A 19,913-nucleotide genomic window follows, 5' to 3' on the forward strand; every position below is an offset into this window, starting at 1 on the left:
TGCTTGTTACAGTGAAATGTGACTCTGAAGAGGCGGGGCTTATCAGTTCTGCAGTTTTGAACAGGAAGTCAACAGAAGTTTCTATTACTAAGTTGCTATAGCCCAATATTATGGGTTTCAACATGTTAATGTATCATCTACTTCTATTATACTTCAGTACTAAATACCTGAAAAAAGCTCCACAACTCCCAGTCTCCCTCCTTCCTCCTTCTTGCCCTACTCCTCCCCTTCAGCTCCTCATCGATATGCCGGCTCATGCTCCTCCGTCTGACTGCTGCTGCTGGGGTGGGGCTGGAGAAGGGCCTGGAGACACAGAGATGGACAGAGTCATAGTGTTTTTAGCGGAACAGAGCAGAATCCGTCTGGAAGGTCGTGACCCCAAATGACCATCCACTGCCGCATGCGCCCGGGCAAGCTCAATAAGTCATGCAGCCACCACGGAGCTCTGATGGCAGGAGCTATAGGTCAACCACTAACTGTGAGTGTGGAAAGGAAGAGAGGAAGCATAGTGAAACATTTTAAACAGATAGAGATTGGAATGCATAATACTAATTGTAACACTGCTGTTTATCAGGTTGTTCCAGGGCTCTTTTGTTTGGCTTAGGCATCTCTATGAACGTTTATCCATGACATTATTTTCTGGATTGACTTTAATACTCAACCTCATGCACAATTTAGTACATATAAATTAAATAGGCAGCAAAACAACTGTTTCATTTATCTAATGTTTCTGTATGTGTTTAAGCATGATATGATATACTGTATATTTTTAAAATGCATCATAAACTCTGCATTTCTTATTCCAAATATCACAAAAAGTGGATTATTTTCAATTCAGATGATGCAAACAGGAACATTTTTTGTATAGCCTGATGTCTGTGAAAGATTATCAGCAATTATTTATTTGCACTGATTTGGGAGAGTCAAATAAACACGCTTTGGAACCCATTCAAATCATTTTTTCCACCTGCTGTAATTGAAATAATAAAAACACAAATATCCCCTTAATCCACTTCATTTGTAACCTTGCCAGCCAGATTAATTCTTGCTATTTATTTCACAAAGTCTTAGGAATGTGTAGAACTCAGTTCAGAGCACTACACACATCAATCTGGAGAGCCAGTTACAAGTACTTCATTTGAGCTCTCTGGACTCAAACGAATGCTCCGGGCTAAATATTTGAAGCTTACTTATTAAGGATATTAATGGAAACTTAAGAAATGTCTACACCAAGATTTGTTATTATACATATATGTTTTCAAATATGATTGTCTTGGTCTTTTTAAGTGATAATAAGAATGCTTGTGGTTTGTAGTGTTTTAGACACTTAAAAACACTTAACAGTGCCTTATTTTTCATTCCACATTTAGTGGTGCAAGCAGTTTGCATTCATATTAAGAAAAGTGGTGAAGGGTCTTGCCTAAGAACACAACCCAACCAGGGGCCCCTGCTGTGGCCCCTGCTGTGGCTCCTCGCGTTCCCAGTGTCTCCCATCCAAGGACTAAGATTTTGTGATATGTCGTGACTTAAACTGTTGCTAAAGATGTAGGTGCCACTGCACAATGTTCACATAAAAATATCTTATAAATACCTCATTCAAAACTCAAATACTCACTTCTCAAACACTGTTCCAGAAAGATTCACCCACCCAAACAGAAGTGAAAGTTTATTTTGTCATGTGGAATAATACAATTTTCCATACACTAAGAATGATACGGGTTTTCCCCTCCTATGTTAGGAGTACAATCAACCTACCAGGAATAACATTTATTTTGATGCGTGTCAATGATTAGAAGTATCATTCTACCAATATAAATGCGTCAATAAACTATCTTTGTGATTTAAAAAGGCACCTACCAAACGCACACCTACACCATCCATGCATGGATCTACTATAATCTCATCCATGACCTGCGCACGTGAAGAGCGCATAATATTATCGGTTGAGCGTTGATATCGCCGACCACAGCAGCCTCTCGCGAGACTGAGTTGGTCGCCATGGATACGGAACACAAACGCGGGACGAGCTCCAAACAGGACATCCACGGGGACTTTCACAGGGAAAGAAAGGAAACGTGTTTTTAGCTTAATATATGACTTATTCCCGTGGTAAATGGCGTACGATTCTGAAATAACGCCAACCGGAAGCAGCTAAGGTAAGCACGAGCCATGTCACGTTAGCTTGTGTTTGTTGCAACGCTAATTTTGAGTTGTTAGACCGTAAATCTATGGTTGAAATGTTACACGACTGCGTTTCCACACCCTTATTTTAATGCGCATTTTTAAAGTATCGTATTGGTAACTGGAGGGGCCAAATATAGCATTTAGAAGCATTAAAGTCCCCTAAAAGTTAATTCGCTGCTTCTAGTGTTTTTTGTTGTTTGCACAGTTAAGCTAACAGCTAAATTACCTGCACCAGGCGGGACCAGGTGATGAACAAAGACAGGATGATCCACATGAGCCCATCAGGTTAGTTTGTCCCAAATCCTCCGGAAACGCAGAGCTAACAAACTTTACGTTACAAGGCCGGAACTTGTCCCGAAACACGTAACGTTATGCGCTATCTAGCTTCAGGAGAAACTCAGGGATACTTTATGTTTGTCCAACATGAATGTGTTGCGAGACTTCGTTCTTTTCAACTTCAGCGCAACATTTTGGCAAAAATAGAAGCAGGAGCCGTTTGTTCAGTGTATACTATTATTAAAGTGTTAACCACCTGTTACACAGCTATTACGGCTAAATGACAAAACGCGTCTCTAGAGAACCCAAACCAAACAGACGGCCCCCGCGCGCCCTCTGCAGGATTAGCAGAGTAACTACACACGGGTGATCCTTCCATGGAGAGCGCTCGGCTGGTTCCTGCAGAGCTTCACTTCTCGTTCCATTCATTCACTGTGCCGAGTCTCAAATTAATCAAAATAAATAATATATTTCATGTATGATGTAAATATGTCACCGGAGGACACCTTCATGTTTATAACATTAAGCGTTTTTGTCTCAAAGCTAAAGGCTAACATACATTAACTTAAATATAAATCAAACAAAGAGGTTTTCAAAGTTTCAACGCGGGTGCGAGACATTTGGAGAAATGTATAACCCGTGTTTTGAGCAACAGAAAAACATCCAGTGCCAACACATGGTTAATCTCTAAATACGAGAGCGCAGCAGAGGAGTGGGCCAGACTTCCTCTGTCCCTCCTCTGTCTCTCCTGTCCCTCCTCTGTCCCTCCTCTGACTCTGTCCCTCCTCTGTTATAAAAAAACAAAGATAAAGTTACAGTGCATTATTTAACTATTTCAATGTTTATTTTACAATTTACAATCATTGTCCCTGTCCCCAAGAATCCCCAGCTCACTGGAATTAATGCTGCTGGACCCCCTGCAGTTCTCCTATAGAGCCAACAGGTCTGTAGACGACGCCATCAACCTGGCACTCCACTTCATCTTGCAGCATCTGGACTCCCCGAGAACCTATGACCCTGTTTGTGGACTTCAGCTCCAACTCCATCAAGCTCTCCCAGCTCAACGTGCCTGACTCCACCTGCAGGTGGATCACTGACTTCCTGACGGATCGGAGGCAGTGCGTGCGGCTGGGGAAGAATGTCTCAGACACTCGGACTATCAGCACAGGAACTCCACAGGGCTGTGTACTTTCTCCTCAGCTCTTCTCCTTGTACACAAACCGCTCCACCATCCATTTTCTACCGCGGGGGTCGCGGGTGACTGGAGCCTATCCCAGTGACTTCGGGCTTTAGGCGGGGTACACCCTGGACAGTGGCCAACTTGTCGCAGGGCCAACACAGAGACATAGACATTACAGACAGTTCACGCTCACATTCATTCACTAGGGCCAATTTAGAGTCGCCAATTTTACCTAACACATGCATGTCTTTGGACGGTGGGAGGAAGCCGGAGAACCCGGAGAGAACCCACAATAACACGGGGAGAACATGCAGACTCCACCCAGAGAGATCATGTGATGTTGGTCTGGTCCGGGAATCGAACCCATGATCTCCTTCTTGGGAGGCAAGAGCGCTAACCGCCTTTGCCACCGTGCACCCCCACCTCCAGCCATGACTCTGCAAAAATAATCAAGTTTGCGGATAACACCACCCTCATCGGGCTCATCTCAGATGGGGATCAGTCCGTCTACAGGAGGGAGGTGGACCGGCTGGTGTCCTGGTGCAGCGGTAACAATGTGGAGTTCAACGCCCAGAAGACAGTGGAGATGATTGTGGACTTCAGGAAAGTCTCAGCTCCCCCTCACCATCTCAGACTCCCCCATCACCACCGTAGACTCCTTCCGCTTCCACCACCATCACCCAGGACCTCAAGTGGGAGCCCACCATCAGCTCCCTCATCAAGAAGGCCCAGCAGAGAATGTACTTCCTGCTGCAGCTGAGGAAAGCCAAGCTGCCAGTGGAGATGATGGTGCAGTTCTACACGGCCATCATTGAGTCCATCTTCACCTCCTCCATCACCGTGTGGTACACTGGAGCCACAGCCAGGGACAAACAGAGACTACAGCGCATTGTGCACTTTGCTGAGAAGGTGATCGGCTGCAGACTTCCATCTCTGCAGGACCTGTACGTCTCCAGGGCTCTGGGACAAGCAGGCCGGATCACAGCTGACCCTTCTCACCCTGGACACGGACTATTTGAGCCACTCCCCTCAGGCAGGAGGCCACTCCCCTCAGGCAGGAGGCCACTCCCCTCAGGCAGGAGGCTACGGTCCATCCGGGCCAGAACCTCCCGCCACAAGAACAGTTTCTTTCCTCTGCCGTTGGACTCATGAACACTTCCTAAACACAGTCACTTTAACCATAATTGAATCACTGTTCACTTTCTGCACTACGTATGTAAATTAAATTGTACATTCTGTGTACATAGTAAGCCTATTTTTATTATTTTACCCTAAAGGAGACTGAAAAAGTTTTTCTTTTTTACTTATATATGTTGTTTTATAATTGTTCATTGTTTTATGTTGCACCGAATCACCAAAGCAAGTTCCTATGTTTGTGAATTCTGTTCATTAGCAATGGCAATAAACCTTTTCAGATTCTGACAAATGTGTGGGAAACAGTTATGCTAATGTAATGAGCAAGAAACTTCTCTTCTTCTTTGTAGAAAAAGGTTCAGTTGTAGTCGTCTGGACTCAGTGTACTACAACTGAACCTTTTTCTACAAGTGTTACATTACTGACTCCCACTTTAGTTCTACGTCTATTCGAACTGGACGCTCAAACACTCACTAACGCACTCCTCCACTCATGCACGCCCCGTGCATACTAATTAGTAGTAGGAAAATGGAACATTACCGTTGTAAACAGGCGAAGCCCGTGCAAAAGTGCGCACTAAACGAGCACTTTACATTGAGATGACGACCGCTTCGCGGTCGTCATCCCCATATAAAGCACTCATTTGCGCTAAGTACCTCACGAATACGTTCCCCATCTCTTGCATGTTCCGTGCATATAAGCATGTAATGCAAAAATTGAACATTATTACTGTTTAGAGGGCCAAAAACACAAAGTGGGCGGAGCCCACTCAAAATTAACGAAAGTACCCGTCAGTGACCAGGGACCCACACCATGAGGTAGGAAAGCGCGAGCGCTTTCCGAAAATGTATAGTTTATGATATTTGAAAAATGGGAAACATTGTTTTCGCATCGGAATATTATTAGGCCCGAGCCCCAGCAGGGCGGAGGGCCTATTGCTCCCGCAACGCTGCCGAAGGCAGAGTTGCAACTGTCTGACCAAACATGCGGGCGCAGCCCGCATGTTTGGTACCCCGTCGCCCCTGGCAAGTACAGTGAACTAGCCCATGCCGAAGGCATGGATCATGCATACTTACTCCTGCTATGACAGAAATAGTCAAGAATGAGTGAATGGGCGTAGCCCATTCACTCATTCTTGACAACAGCAGCGCGAAGCGCTGCATTCCTCCAAAAACCCTCCTGGCATCGTCCCGTACGCGTAAATCCATGCCGCAGGCATGGGCCATGCTTGTATCTGCTCAAATCAATGGAAGTCTATGGGGAGTGGGCGGGGCATCCCGACGGAATAGGGAGTGACGAGCGCGTAAGCGCTTGTAATGATGATTCCACCCCATGACGGCATCGGGAAGGCTTAGAGCTTTCAAACGATGTATCATTTGTTGTTATAGTGGAAACGGCTATATTGTTTTTGCTAAAAATATTATTATTTTTAGGCTCGAGCGCCACAAGCTGGTGAGAGGCCTATTAATCTCGTAAGGCCGTGCGAAGCACGGCTGCGAAAGTGCACACGTAGTGCGCACGAAATCGAGCGCGAAGCGCTCGCCCACTTCCAAACACTCACTAACGCACTCCTTCACTCATGCACGCCCCGTGCATACTAATTAGTAGTAGGAAAATGGAACATTACCGTTGTAAACGGGCGAAGCCCGTGCAAAAGTGCGCACTAAACGAGCACTTTACATTGAGATGACGACCGCGAAGCACTCATTTGCACTAAGTAGCTCACGAATACGTTCCCCATCTCTTGCATGTTCCGTGCATATAAGCATGTAATGCAAAAATTGAACATTATTACTACCTCTGTATCTACCTGCGTTGCACCAATGAAATTTCCCCATGTGGGACAATAAAGGAATATCTTATCTTATCTTATCTTATAGAGGGCCAAAAACACAAAGTGGGCGGAGCCCACTCAAAATTAACTAAAGTACCCGTCAGTGACCAGGGACCCACACCATGAGGTAGGAAAGCGCGCGCGCTTTCCGAAAATGTATAGTTTATGATATTTGAAAAATGGGAAACATTGTTTTCGCATCGGAATATTCTTCTTCTTCTTCTTCTTCTTCTTCTCGGGACCAACCCCCCTATTTTTCACCCTGTGAACATTGACGAAAAGTCACAAAAATTTGCACACCTCTAAAAATCGTGCCTCTCTACATTCTGGCTATTTCCCTTTTCTAAAATAAAAAAAAATTGGCGCGTCAGCGCCCCCAAATGTACCAAAAATGCATTGAGAGATGGGAAATGACCCAAAAAAAATCTGATCGTAGAATCATGAAATTTGGCGCAGAGGTAGATGGTGACAAGAGAAGTAAAAAATATTATTACGGCAACGCCGTCCGCCCAACCAAATGTCGGCCATATTGCTTCAAAAATGGCTAAACATGACTTCGGAGTTTTTCCAAACGTCGTACTTTTACGAACTCCTCCCAGGGCGTTGGCCCTAAAAAGCTGAAATTTGGTGAAAATGCTACTGAGGAGTGGGACATCAAAAGTTATCCAAATTACATTGATACCTGTCACGGTTAACGGCTACAGTTTGCGGCGAAGCCGCAAACTGTAGCTAGAATTTCAGAAATCTCCCAAATTTAACATTTCTGCCGTTTGCGCAGATAAAGTCCGAATTGCGTCAAATTAGAATCAGTTGTTAAACTCTTTGCCCTAAACCTACTTGAAGTGAAATAAATTAATTTGGAGCCACAGCGCCCCCTACAGATTTTATATGGAGGTTAAATATTTAGTTTTGCGAAATTATATGAAATTTGACACACAACTCAATTTTGGCATACCCATCAAAAAAGTAAATGAGACCCATGTCATAATTGTTATGGCTTTGCCGTAACGATGACCGAAACCTTCCATGTTATTCCAATGGGGAAATCGCCAGAACATGTTTACACTTTAGACTTTCACAAACTCCTCTTAGGGCGTCAGCCCTATTAACCTGAAATTTGGTGAGACTCATCTTCAGGGGTGGACCATCAAAAGTTATCCACATTTTTATTCAAAGAGTCACGGTGTCTGTGCGGCAAAGCCGCACATTTTGCCAAGAATTCAAAATAAAATTGCTTTTTGATGGTAAAACAAAGGGGAGAAGATGTGACAGCGTGACAGATTCAGCAGTAGGCGTAATAAAAGGACAATTGGGGCGCGTTCGCGCCCCCTCCTCTTGCGGCGTGGCAGTGGCGGCGTGGCGAGGGCCGATCATTGCCGCTTGCGGCTATATTTCTTGTTCTTGTTGTTGTTGTTGTTGTTTTATGGCGGTTGGCATCCGAGTGTTGCATTACCGCCAGACTTTATTCCTCAGACTTTTCGTAGTCCTCAGACTCTGTCGTAGTCCTAAAAAGTACTTCTTCTTCTTCTTCCGCCTTGACCTCTCGTTTAAGGATATAAAGCATTTGTGAAAAGAATGTGTGTGCATTTGATTCCTTTCCGCTTTGATCTCATGGCTTTGAAGACAATGAAACATAAACGCAGCGGTACGAGTCAGCGCCGCGCAGAAACTAGCGGTAATAAACTCTGGCGGTAATGCAACAATTGGATGCCAACCGCCATAAAACAACAACAACAACAACAACTAGCGGTTATGCAACACTCGGATGCCAACCGCCATAAAACAACAACAACAACTGCCATAAAACACTAAAGAAGAAGAAGAAGCAGTTCTCTCTCTTTCTATCAACACATTGTCCAACCGCCATTAAAAGCAACAACAACAACACAAACAACAACAACAACAACAACAAGCAGTCTGTGTGACGGTCGTGGACCCGCAGTGGTAAGAGTGATCCACAGTGACAAAAAGTAACTCAAGTGCATCTTTTCCTTGAAACGCCATATTTACAGCAGTTCTGCACTGTCCCAGAGGCTGTGGGGCGCGGGGATTTTCTGGGTTAGTTCAGATTGTGGGTTTGTTTTACCAATATTTATTACATTTATTGTATGTTAGCAATAGCTTAGAGACAAAACCACTTACTTTTATAAACATGTCCCCCGGTCAAGTATTTACATGGTACATAAAAGTCTTAACATGCTGCCGGTGATTATCCTTCTGTAACTCGCTCTTCGCTTGGCGTTCATTCATTATTGATTTATTTTTGCAAGACTGCTAATTCTCCATAAGGAATAAATGGAACAGGAAGTTGAGCTTTAAGGGTGGAAACGCAGTTAATGAACGTGCCTCGATCATAGTGGAACTAGATGTTAGTTCTATTACAATATTTTCTTAACGTTAAATCTTTGGTTAATATGAAGATATCTTGTTAAACTATTGATATTTGCAGAAAGTCATGGAGCATTAATATCAATCACAGCACTAAACTCTAAACTCTCACTCTAACTAAAGACATGCAAAAAGACCTTTTATCACGAAGACAGTGGCATTATTAAATCAAAATTACAAAATAGACTAATAGACTAAACTACCCGTAATAATTATTTTCTATAAATAATCCATTTTATGTGTCAATATTATCTATTTCGAAGTCACCTTTATTTGATTACATGTATTTAAAAACATCAATGTATAACACAAATAGCTTATTGCTTGACTAGTCATTCAATAGATTCTTTCAGTTGAACAATATCAATTGCAAAAATGTGATCTGTAGTAAGTAATTTTGTATAAAGACTTGGGACTGGACTTGGGGCCATTGACTTGGGACCTGAGTTGCAAAACAAGGCGTGTGTCCCACCTCTGACTGAAACGAACAATAAGACCATTTTGGAGATTGTATGTACACCTATAACAATTTTAGCTGAGTGATGCCTGTTGTAAAAAAGTTTTCTATTTAGATTATTTGACTATTTACTGCCAATTTTACACTCTTCCTTTTGCTTTTTGCAGGAGAGGCCTGGGAAAACGCAGAATGTTTAAGCACAAAGACAGAAGAGCCATGAATTCAAATGCCAACGCGGCGCTTCCGAACAGCACGGCCAAATCCGTCAAGCTCAATGCCAGGTGAGACGGAATGAGATCAATGATGTGATTTAAAGCGTTCGGTGAGACTCGGCCCGCCCTCCACTTCTCTCCGTTTCTACAGCGCGCCCGTGTCCAGATAAATGAGCGTTTCACAAAATCCTGCGACCCGGATTTGCAGTTTGGGGTGGAGCTGCACAGTATCGCTAAAGTATTGATATTGTAAAAATCGATCTCCAACAAACGAAATATTTCGCTATGAATAATACATTCTCCATCCGACAGAAATGTACTCCTTTTAAAGTGAAAATGTTTTTAATATTACTGCAATTATCGTGGTCAAATACGATTAATAGACGAATTGCGACTAGTCTTAGAAGAATAATCGTAGTCATATTTTGGTTATCCGGACTCTAAAACAGACACGAAAAGACCTTTTATAACAATATCTGTATTCTCTTTCTAGAAGCCTTCCGTCACCACATTTCAATCTTTATGTGGTTGAAAATGGATTTAAAAAGTCACAATGGAACTAGTCGACTGCTGAAATAATCGTTAGTTGCAGCCCCAGTCAAAAAGTATCAATAATAATAGTACTTAACAGACCTAGTTTGGGGCACAGTCGTGTTATTTCCCCCCCTGTGACTCCAGTCTCCTACTGTAGATAGATCCTTATGCGCCAGAAGGTAATTGACTGAATTGATGCGCGCCGCCGCCGTCGTACCTAGATCCAGTGACTAATTGATTCAAACGATCGATCCGGCTTAGGCAGCACGAGGATCTGAAGAATTGAAGCTGATTGATAAAAGCTCAGCCGGTCGCTCTGTCTGGACAGGTCATTTGTATGATGGATTGTACTCGATTGATCGCATACATGTGAGAACGTTCGATGTGCGTACGTGTGCGTTGCCATAGGAACCTGCAGGGGCTGAGGAAGGAGTCGAGAAGTTTGGCCCTCGAAAGTGACGAGATGGAGGAGAAGCTGAAGATGCTGAAGGAGAAGATGAGCCAAGAGAAGGAGGAGCGGGCGTGAGTAAATACTGACAAAACACAAGCAGTTAATGATGGTGTTATTTAGAGCTGGGTTTCGGTTCAAATTTCAAGAATCGATTCGATTCCGATTTTTACGTTTCAAAATCGATTTTTTCCGATTTCTCAGATCCCATCCGATTCGCTCCGATTTCGATCTGATTTCGATTCGATCCGATTTCGATTCGATCCGGGGGTTAATGTTATTAAAAATGAAAAATGTATTTGAACCTTCACTTCATGACTGTGTAGAGAAGCAACATATTAAAACGAGTATTATATCAATATTAAACAGCAAATCTTACAAGTATTGGTAGTTACTGATGGAAGACTGATGAAAAGGTTAAGGGTCAATCTACCTCCACGAAAGAGAATCCAGGAGTCCTGAATTATCTTTCTTGAAGGTAGATTGAAGTTCACTGAGGGAAATGTAGAAAAGAATTTTGATTATTTTGATTATTTATTTATTTTTAAATTAAAAAAAGAAAGAAATCGATCTTTGGACGTACGAACCGATTATCGGTCATTAATATGCGAATCGATTAAAAATCGGAAAATCGATTATTTCAACCCAGCTCTAGTGGTATTATGTGTCCTTTTACTGTAGACCTCTAAATGTACAGCAGTTGAAGCGGCCTGTATGTGAACAATTTATTTAGGAATATTTCTAATAGTCAAAAATGATGGAAGATTGGATGCTAAAGTGAAGTGGAGAAATGTGTATTCACCACAGAATATTACAAAATATAAAAACTCAAAGTGGTTTTGGCGAATGAAAAACACTCATACATGTGAGTGACATCAGAGCCCGGTTTAAAGACATTTACTGTTGTTTACTGTTGGGTTGGACCTGGTTTATAGCTGGTTTGATCTTGGGTTGGACCTGGTTTAGAGCTGGTTTGATCTTGGGTTGGACCTGGTTTATAGCTGGTTTGATCTTGGGTTGGACCTGGTTTATAGCTGGTTTGATCTTGGGTTGGACCTGGTTTATAGCTGGTTTGATCTTGGGTTGGACCTGGTTTATAGCTGGTTTGATCTTGGGTTGGACCTGGTTTATAGCTGGTTTGATCTTGGGTTAGACCTGGTTTAGAGCTGGTTTGATCTTGGGTTGGACCTGGTTTAGAGCTGGTTTGATCTTGGGTTGGACCTGGTTTATAGCTGGTTTGATCTTGGGTTAGACCTGGTTTATAGCTGGTTTGATCTTGGGTTGGACCTGGTTTATAGCTGGTTTGATCTTGGGTTGGACCTGGTTTATAGCTGGTTTGATCTTGGGTTGGACCTGGTTTATAGCTGGTTTGATCTTGGGTTGGACCTGGTTTATAGCTGGTTTGATCTTGGGTTGGACCTGGTTTATAGCTGGTTTGATCTTGGGTTGGACCTGGTTTATAGCTGGTTTGATCTTGGGTTGGACCTGGTTTATAGCTGGTTTGATCTTGGGTTAGACCTGGTTTAGAGCTGGTTTGATCTTGGGTTGGACCTGGTTTATAGCTGGTTTGATCTTGGGTTGGACCTGGTTTATAGCTGGTTGGTTTGATCTTGGGTTAGACCTGGTTTGGATGGAGGTTTAGATTTATTTATTTAAAAGACACAGTGCATTTTTTAACAAACATATCATTGGCCACTTACTCACACGTTACTCATTCAGAGTTGAACAAGCAAACATGAGAATAATTGGACATATCAAGATCCAAACCATACACGCCTTTCGTTTTTCTTCTGATTTGATCTCTTTTAATTTAAAAATGGGTAACAGGGGTTTGGCTGATATACTGGAAAATAAAATCTCTGTATTAAAAATTGTGTAAAGGAGTAAAGTAAAGCTTGGAGCCTGGAGATGTACAACATTGTAATATAAATTAATTGTCTAAAATCAAAATGGACAGAAAAAAGAGATGATTAAAAAATGAACAGAAGTATCTAGTATAATCTTCTAAAAAGTGACATTTATTTTCTTTTTTCAAAGATTAAACATAACACAAACACAACAGAACACAACAAAACTAGTCCAGAGAGGGGAAAATAAATCAAAATAAGCATCAACTAAACAGCAAAGAAAAATCACGGCATATTTAAGTAAAAAAAAAAAACTGTCCCATTTCCCGCCAAGTTAATTCTGAAAGTATTTTTTAATGTTACAGTCCAATCCTTAGTCGTTGGAAAAAATATGTGTAATTTCATATACTACACACAAAAATAACAAATTCAAATGCCACGAAAGCCAAGGTAGATCACTTTTCCTCATTTTGTTTGTCTTTATACTCTTTTCGACCAGCTTTTGCCTCGTAGACTTTGGAGTCAAATGTCTCACTAGAAACGTCTTGATATTTGAAAAACATTGTCCCGAAGACCACCTTTAAACTTTTTACGCAAGACTTCTACAAATGTGGCCTCTATCATTTTTTCCCATACATATTACAGACTTCACCACAAATAATAATTTTGTGGCTTGAAAGTAGTGCATCCATTATAGAAAAGCAAACACATTTCTTCCATGTTGAATGGAAAACTGTTTCTTATTTTCTTTCCTATAAAGACTTAAAATCATTTGCATTTAGATCGACCAGTTAATCGTTGAAGATGTGCGTGTGTCTTCTTACTTTTCCCCCAGAAATATCTCTGGTCCTCGATGCCAGTAGTAGTAGTGTTGATTTTAAAATATCAGTTTTGATTGATCCGCTCATTTCCCCTTTAGCTTTGAGTTGCCTTTGCCGCGAAAGAGAAAACAGAGTTACACAGTTAAATAAAGAAATCATTTACTTTTCTCTTTTGAACACCGTTATAGGTGCTTCTTAATTACAGAAGAAAATGCACTTGTCGGAGAAAGACTGAGTGGGATGATTTACATGAGTGTTTGTTTCTAAAACAAACACTCAGATCTTTAGTTGATGCGACAACATAACACGCTTGATTACATTAGTGCAGCTTTCTGAATGTTGTTTAATGCGACGCTTATAGGGAGTGTGATCATTCATTTAATGTGTATTTGTATAATAAAACACATCCCATTTAATCTAAAGTTTGTACATTGGAAAGAGTTCTGAACATCTGCTGATAAATCTGTACTCAAAACCCCACAGTCTAACGTTTTACTAGTTAGCTGACCTGCTAGCCATTCTTTTTTTTGTGTTGCTATTTAATTTTTGTTAGAACATAGATCAACCGAAACAACACAACAACAACAACAGAAAGGGGAAAAAAAGCTGGACCAGGTAGAACATAAAGGAAGTAAAGGGGTAAAAGTAGAAAATAAGGGAGTGGTATCAGAAAAAGAAAAAAAAGAGGAATTTAGCATATTAAGCATTTTAGCATATTAATTTCTGAATAATTGTTCCATTTTGTCCATTGTTGTTTAAATTTGTCTATTTTTACACGCCACACTTACAACTCTTAAAAATAGCTTCAGTGAACAATCAAGTACATTAGTCTTTATTTTATTATTGTCATTACTTTTAATAATAATTGTGATGATGATGATAATGTATTCATATTTATCTTCTTCTTAGGTGTTTTATGGCGGTTTGTATCCAAGAGTTACATTACCTTCTGTAGTTTTACATCGTACGATCAGAAATGTTGACTTTGCATACTTCTCTTCGGATCATTATGACTATAACTATGAGTTTTCCTGTTTATATATATATATAAGGGTTTTGTTGTTGTTGTTGTTGTTGTTGTTTTATGGCGGTTGGCATCCGAGTGTTGCATTACCGCCAGACTTTATTCCTCAGACGTTTCGTAGTCCTCAGACTCTGTCGTAGTCCGTAAAAGTACTCCTCCCATCGCTTTGGCGTTACAAAGCCCATGAGGTCATGATGTGTTTTTGTGACTAGAATAGTTGTTGTGTCAGAGACCAACCGGCTTTATTCCAGGGAGACTCTTCTTCACCTTCCTCGCCCTCTTTGACGTTCGGTGCTTTGGAAGTACAAAGCCCATGAGATCATGGGACGTCTTTGTTGTTTTACAAAGCCCATGAGGTCATGGGACGTCTTTGTCGTTTTATCCTTTAGAAGTCCTTCTTCCATCACTTTGGCGTTTCTAGGCCCATGAAGTCCAAGCGCGTTAGAACATCCTCTTGCTCCTCATCCTCGGCTCAGTCTCCAACACCCCCCACCTCTATAAACGTTTACCCAGCCCTGTGCTACATAAGTAAGCAACCACAGCCTGACACAAACCCTGTGACTGGATCGCCAGAACATTCCGCAGATTGAACTCCCGCCCATTATTCCGAAACCACAAGGCCAACCCGGCCCTTTCCCTATCATAAGCCTCACAGCAAATCAGCACATGCTCGACAGTCTCTGGCACCCGACAGTGACCACACAGACCGGTCGGATGTTTGCCTATCCTACTCAGTGACCAATTGAGTCCAGTATGGCCAATCCTCATGCGGGCGAAGGCCCTTTCCTCCCACGCGTTCCTGCCCATAGACCCGCAAGGACCCACACTACCCTGTATGTGATAGAGATGCCGTCCAGTAACACAGTGGCTCCAAAATTCCTGCCAAAGGCCGACCACATGACTCTTGATAACAGGCTTGATTTCAGATTTGCTTAACTCAACCGCCACATCAATTTATGGCCGCCGAAGGGAACGTTTAGCCAGTGCATCAGCCATTTCGTTACCATCCACCCCCACATGCGCAGGGACCCAAATGAAGGAAACCCTCACATCCTTCCTGGACAGGGAGAGCATCAGACAGAAGATGCCATTCAACACATCCTGTCTGCAATCCGATTTCCCAGATTTAATGCTTTGCAATGCAGAAAGGCTGTCAGAGGCCACCACAATGCCGCAACACTGCAAAGCAGATTCCGCCCATTCCAACGCCAACCGTATCGCTATAAGTTCCGACGTGAAAACAGAAAGGCGATCTGTCAACCTCTTCTTGACCGCTAGCCCCAGGTCAGGCACAAAATAAGCGGCGCCAGTACGCCCACTCACAGGATCCCTAGACCCGTCGGTATAAATAAACACATCACCTGAGTGCTTATCGATGAGCGCTTGAACGGCAAACTGCGGTGCCCTCCCAGCGACTCCTCTAAGCTTGCCATGCAAGCTAACATCAACAGGAGCCGGGACAAACTTCCACGGAGCTATAGCAGACAAAGCCACCGACGGGCTCACACGCAGATCACCAACCCCCGCAAGCCGCGCCTTCGCATTTCCTACCTGGCTGAAAATCATACCGCCAGCCTCACTCTGCCCCCCATCAACCCTGAGAAAGTCCCTCACCGGGTGAGAGCTCGTATGACCTTGCACATTCACCCAGTAAGCCAACAGAAGTTCTAGCCTCCGGAGCCGTAACGGCAATTCCCCCAACTCAACCTGCAGCGCCGAGACAGGGGAGGTCCTAAAAGCCCTACAGCAGATGCGCAAGGCCTGGGCTTGCTCCACATCAAGCTTCTTTAAGTTAGTCTCAGCCGCAGACATGTAGGCTATACAGCCATAATCAATAGCCGCCCTCATGACGGCCCGATAAATACCCAGGAGCGACCTTCTGCTGGCCCCCCAGTCCTGGCCGGATAGACAACGAAGCAAGTTATTCACCCTTTTGCATTTACCACTGACCTCATCAATGTGCCGACGCCAACTAAGCCTCTCGTCAAAGGTGACCCCCAAGAACCTCACCTCCCTGACCTGTTCGAGCACCTGCCCATGCAGTCGAAGGGAGACGTCCCTATGTCCATTGAAGAAACAGATCACTTGAGACTTCCGTACGGACAGTTTAAACCCCCACTTCAGGGTCCACTGCTCCACCTGCTGTATTGCCCTTTGCAGTTTCGCCTCGTAAAACCGGAGATTCCTCCCTCTCACCCATAGAGCGCCATCGTCAGCATAAAGGCTCCTCCCAACAGACCCATCCACGTCGTCAAAGATGTCCTTAATCATAACATTGAACAAGATAGGGCTACACACACTCCCCTGCGGGATCCCATTCTCCACCCCATAGACCCCAGAGTAAGCAGCGCCCACTCTGGTTTGGATACGCCGGCCAGACAGAAAGCTCCGGACCCAGTTAAACAGTTTACCCTTCACACCACACTTCCGCAGCTTAATGAGGAGCCCATCCTTCCAAACCATATCGTACGCCTTCTCCACATCAAAGAGCACCGCAATAACCTTTTCTTTCTGAGCCCTGGCCAGCTGGATATCAGATTCCAAACACAACACGGAATCCATGGTGTTCCTGCCCCTACGGAAACCACTCTGGTGCGCGGGAAGCAAACCCTGACTCTCCAAGAAGTAATCCAACCGCTCGGTAACCATGCGCTCCATCGTTTTCCCGAGCTGCGACGTCAAGGCAATCGGCCTATAACTTGAAGGGTCAGACGCTGGCCTACCCGGCTTCAGAACCGGCACCACCGTAGACTGTTTCCACGCAGATGGAACACAACCTGAATCCCAAACACGGTTGAAAAGACCCAGGACTAGCCCAAGCGTGTCATCAGTCAAATGAGAGAGCATGTCATAGCACACCTCATCTTTACCCGGGGCTGTCTGTTTCTCCTTAGAAAGTGCTCTCCTTAGCTCAAACAAACTAAACGGAAGGTCAAGGTCATCTTGAGTCGAAGGCTGGTGCCCAATCAGCTCAGAATTCTGGGCCAAAGTACTCTCCCTGTAGTGCCTTTCCGCAGGTGAGAGATTGTCAGAGCTGTGCACCGACACAAAGGTGCTGGCCAACAGTTCAGCTTTGTCAACGTCGCTGACTGCTTCAACACCATTCAGTATTAGGACCGGGGTCCCACGACGGCGCTCAACCCCATGCATCCGCTTAATCATCCCCCAAACATCCCCGAGACGCGTTTCTCTCCCAATTTTGGAACAATACCGCCTCCAATAGGCACTCTTGGCCGTTCTCACAGTTTTCCGCACAACAGCGCGGGCCCTCTTGTAGTCAATGAGGGCACCCTCAGTGTGGGCAACCCTTAGCCGGCGAAACGCCGCATTTCTCGCCCTAACAGCATGACCACATGCTTCAGTCCACCACGGCACCCGCTTCCTATGTCCACTACCACCACTCTTAGGAATCGTGCCTACCGCTGACTGCGTGATGAGCGAGACAATTGCACTATTGAGATCATCCACCTGAGTCAATCCTCCTTCCTGCAGAACCCTAGAACCATCATCAGCTTTCCTCAGGAAAGCCCCCCAGTTCGCCCTTGCCAACTGCCACCTCTGGATCCTCGTCCCCCTGACCACACAGCTCCCAAAGCCAATCACGGTGCGGACTAGATAGTGATCGCTACCAAAAGAAAGATTACCAAGAACCTCCCAACTACAAACACCAGCTAACTCCTTGGACACAAGTGTAAGATCTATTGCACTTTCCGCACCGGTCCCCATATCATAGCGGGTCCCACCCCCATCATTCAGACAAACCAACTCCCTTTGATTGATAAAACCCTCTACCACCTGCCCATACCTATCGGTACCACTACCGCCCCGCAAAGCGCTATGCGCATTAAAATCCCCACACCACACGGCCTTTCCCCGAACATCCTTACCGATACTATGTAAGGACTCTAGCGTTAACTCACCACACGGATTATAAAGGTTAACCACAGTAACAGCTTCACCACCCAGCCAGACCCTCACCGCCAGGGCCTCCGGCGCTTTACTCACACTGACAACAACGTAATTTAGGTCATCTCGGACAAACACAGCCACACCTCCGCCTCTACCCTGCTCCCTATCATTCCTAACACACACATACCCTTGTATCCCAAAACCCCACCTAGGTCGTAACCAAGTCTCCTGCACGCACATAACGTGAGGCTTGTTCAACAAGGTAGAGACAAAATGCTTAAATTCCTGGCCATTAGCACGAAGACTACGCGCATTCCATTGCAAGACAACCACCGCCATTATGAGCCCCCGGAACCTGACGGCGCATCGGGAGCCCCCCCACTCCCACTGCCAGAATGGGGCAGGGCGCCCTCCCGCAGCGCATCCTCTATCTCCGTCCACTCGGGGCCCCCAGCTCCAAAGTACTTCCCTGCAGCCTTAGCGATGATCTTAGTCTTTTCGGATCTCTTCTTGGTTTGACCAGTACAGTTAATCACTTCCACTATAAAGAGGAAGAAATCTTTCCTCTTCACAACCAGTACATCCTCCGCACCCACAGGGCCTCTGCCCGTGGAAGCCACACTCACGGGCATCCCAGTGGGGACCTCCCCCTGGCTGCGGGCAACGCTGCCCCCTCCCCTGTCGCCTAGGACACCAGCAGCACTGGCAGCCCCCACTGCATCCACCGTCACCTGACTACCAGACACCTTCTTGACCGCATCCGCGTCGGATATGCCTTGAGAGGCTCTAACTTTTTGCACCTTTTATTTTCACGGTCAGTTTATGTGCAAAAGTGGGCGGGGCTTGGGCTTCCATTCGATTCAGCTCGGAAGGCGAAATGTTCTCTAAAGACGTGTTTGTACATTATTAAGTGTTCTATTCCAAAAGATCCAAATTGGAGTAACATAAGGTACAGTCACACGTGTCCTCACTGTTCTTCTGACTGAAGCTCATCACATAAATATGGCAGTCAGCAGAGTTGTTCCCTCAAATATACGTTTAAGATCACCGTCATTTTCAATCTCCAACAGCTGATCCTCTTGTTGCACATGCTCGATTCGCCCGCTTTAATCACGAATTGGTCGTGGATCCATTCACGTGCAGTTCATGGATCTTTTGCACGCGGGAAGTAGCGCTCAAACTCTTGTAAAAGTAAAAACAGGTGATCGTGTAGCAGTAGCAGAATGCTGGTCCAGGAGACGTGTCCTCCAAAATCCCCGCTGACTCCTTGTCTGCTCCTCGTCTGCTCCTCGTCTGCTCCTCACTTGGCCTTTTCCCCTTTGCAAAAACGCTCTCCAAAGACTTTTGTTATTTACTAATTTTCGCGAGCTTTTGGGTCTACTTTTGGGCAGCGCGTTTGATGCGACGCATCCGCGATGACGTATCATGTATAATGCACGTATCAGTTGTTATCACGCAGGACAAGAGCAAAGATGTAATAATATACTTGCCATTATATTTAATGGATTTCATTGGCAATTTCCTATAAGGCTTTTCATGATATATCCACAGACAAGCTTATTAGTGTGTCATGAGGGACAGGCCAAAGTTACCGGTCCCCGGCCCGGTGGTTGGGGACCCCTGCTATAGACGGTTACTTTTATTATCTGGGGAAAACAATGCTAT

At 44.4% G+C, this 19,913-nt stretch overlaps 1 protein-coding gene across 1 annotated transcript in view; it reads left to right on the forward strand.

The window, feature by feature from the left end:
• The first annotated feature begins 8,760 nt into the window (after positions 1-8,760).
• Positions 8,761-19,913, forward strand: part of zbbx (zinc finger, B-box domain containing) — a 42,731-nt gene continuing 31,578 nt past the window's right edge. The window contains exons 1-3 of the mRNA XM_072459584.1: positions 8,761-8,786; positions 9,621-9,734; positions 10,608-10,721. Of these exons, the coding sequence (XP_072315685.1) occupies positions 8,761-8,786; positions 9,621-9,734; positions 10,608-10,721 (254 nt within the window). The remainder of the gene's footprint in view (positions 8,787-9,620; positions 9,735-10,607; positions 10,722-19,913) is intronic.

The sequence above is a fragment of the Eucyclogobius newberryi genome, unplaced genomic scaffold (genome assembly GCF_026437365.1).
Source record: "Eucyclogobius newberryi isolate DKJ021-1_F unplaced genomic scaffold, fEucNew1.0.hap1 SCAF_10, whole genome shotgun sequence".
NCBI classification, from domain to species: domain Eukaryota; kingdom Metazoa; phylum Chordata; class Actinopteri; order Gobiiformes; family Gobiidae; genus Eucyclogobius; species Eucyclogobius newberryi.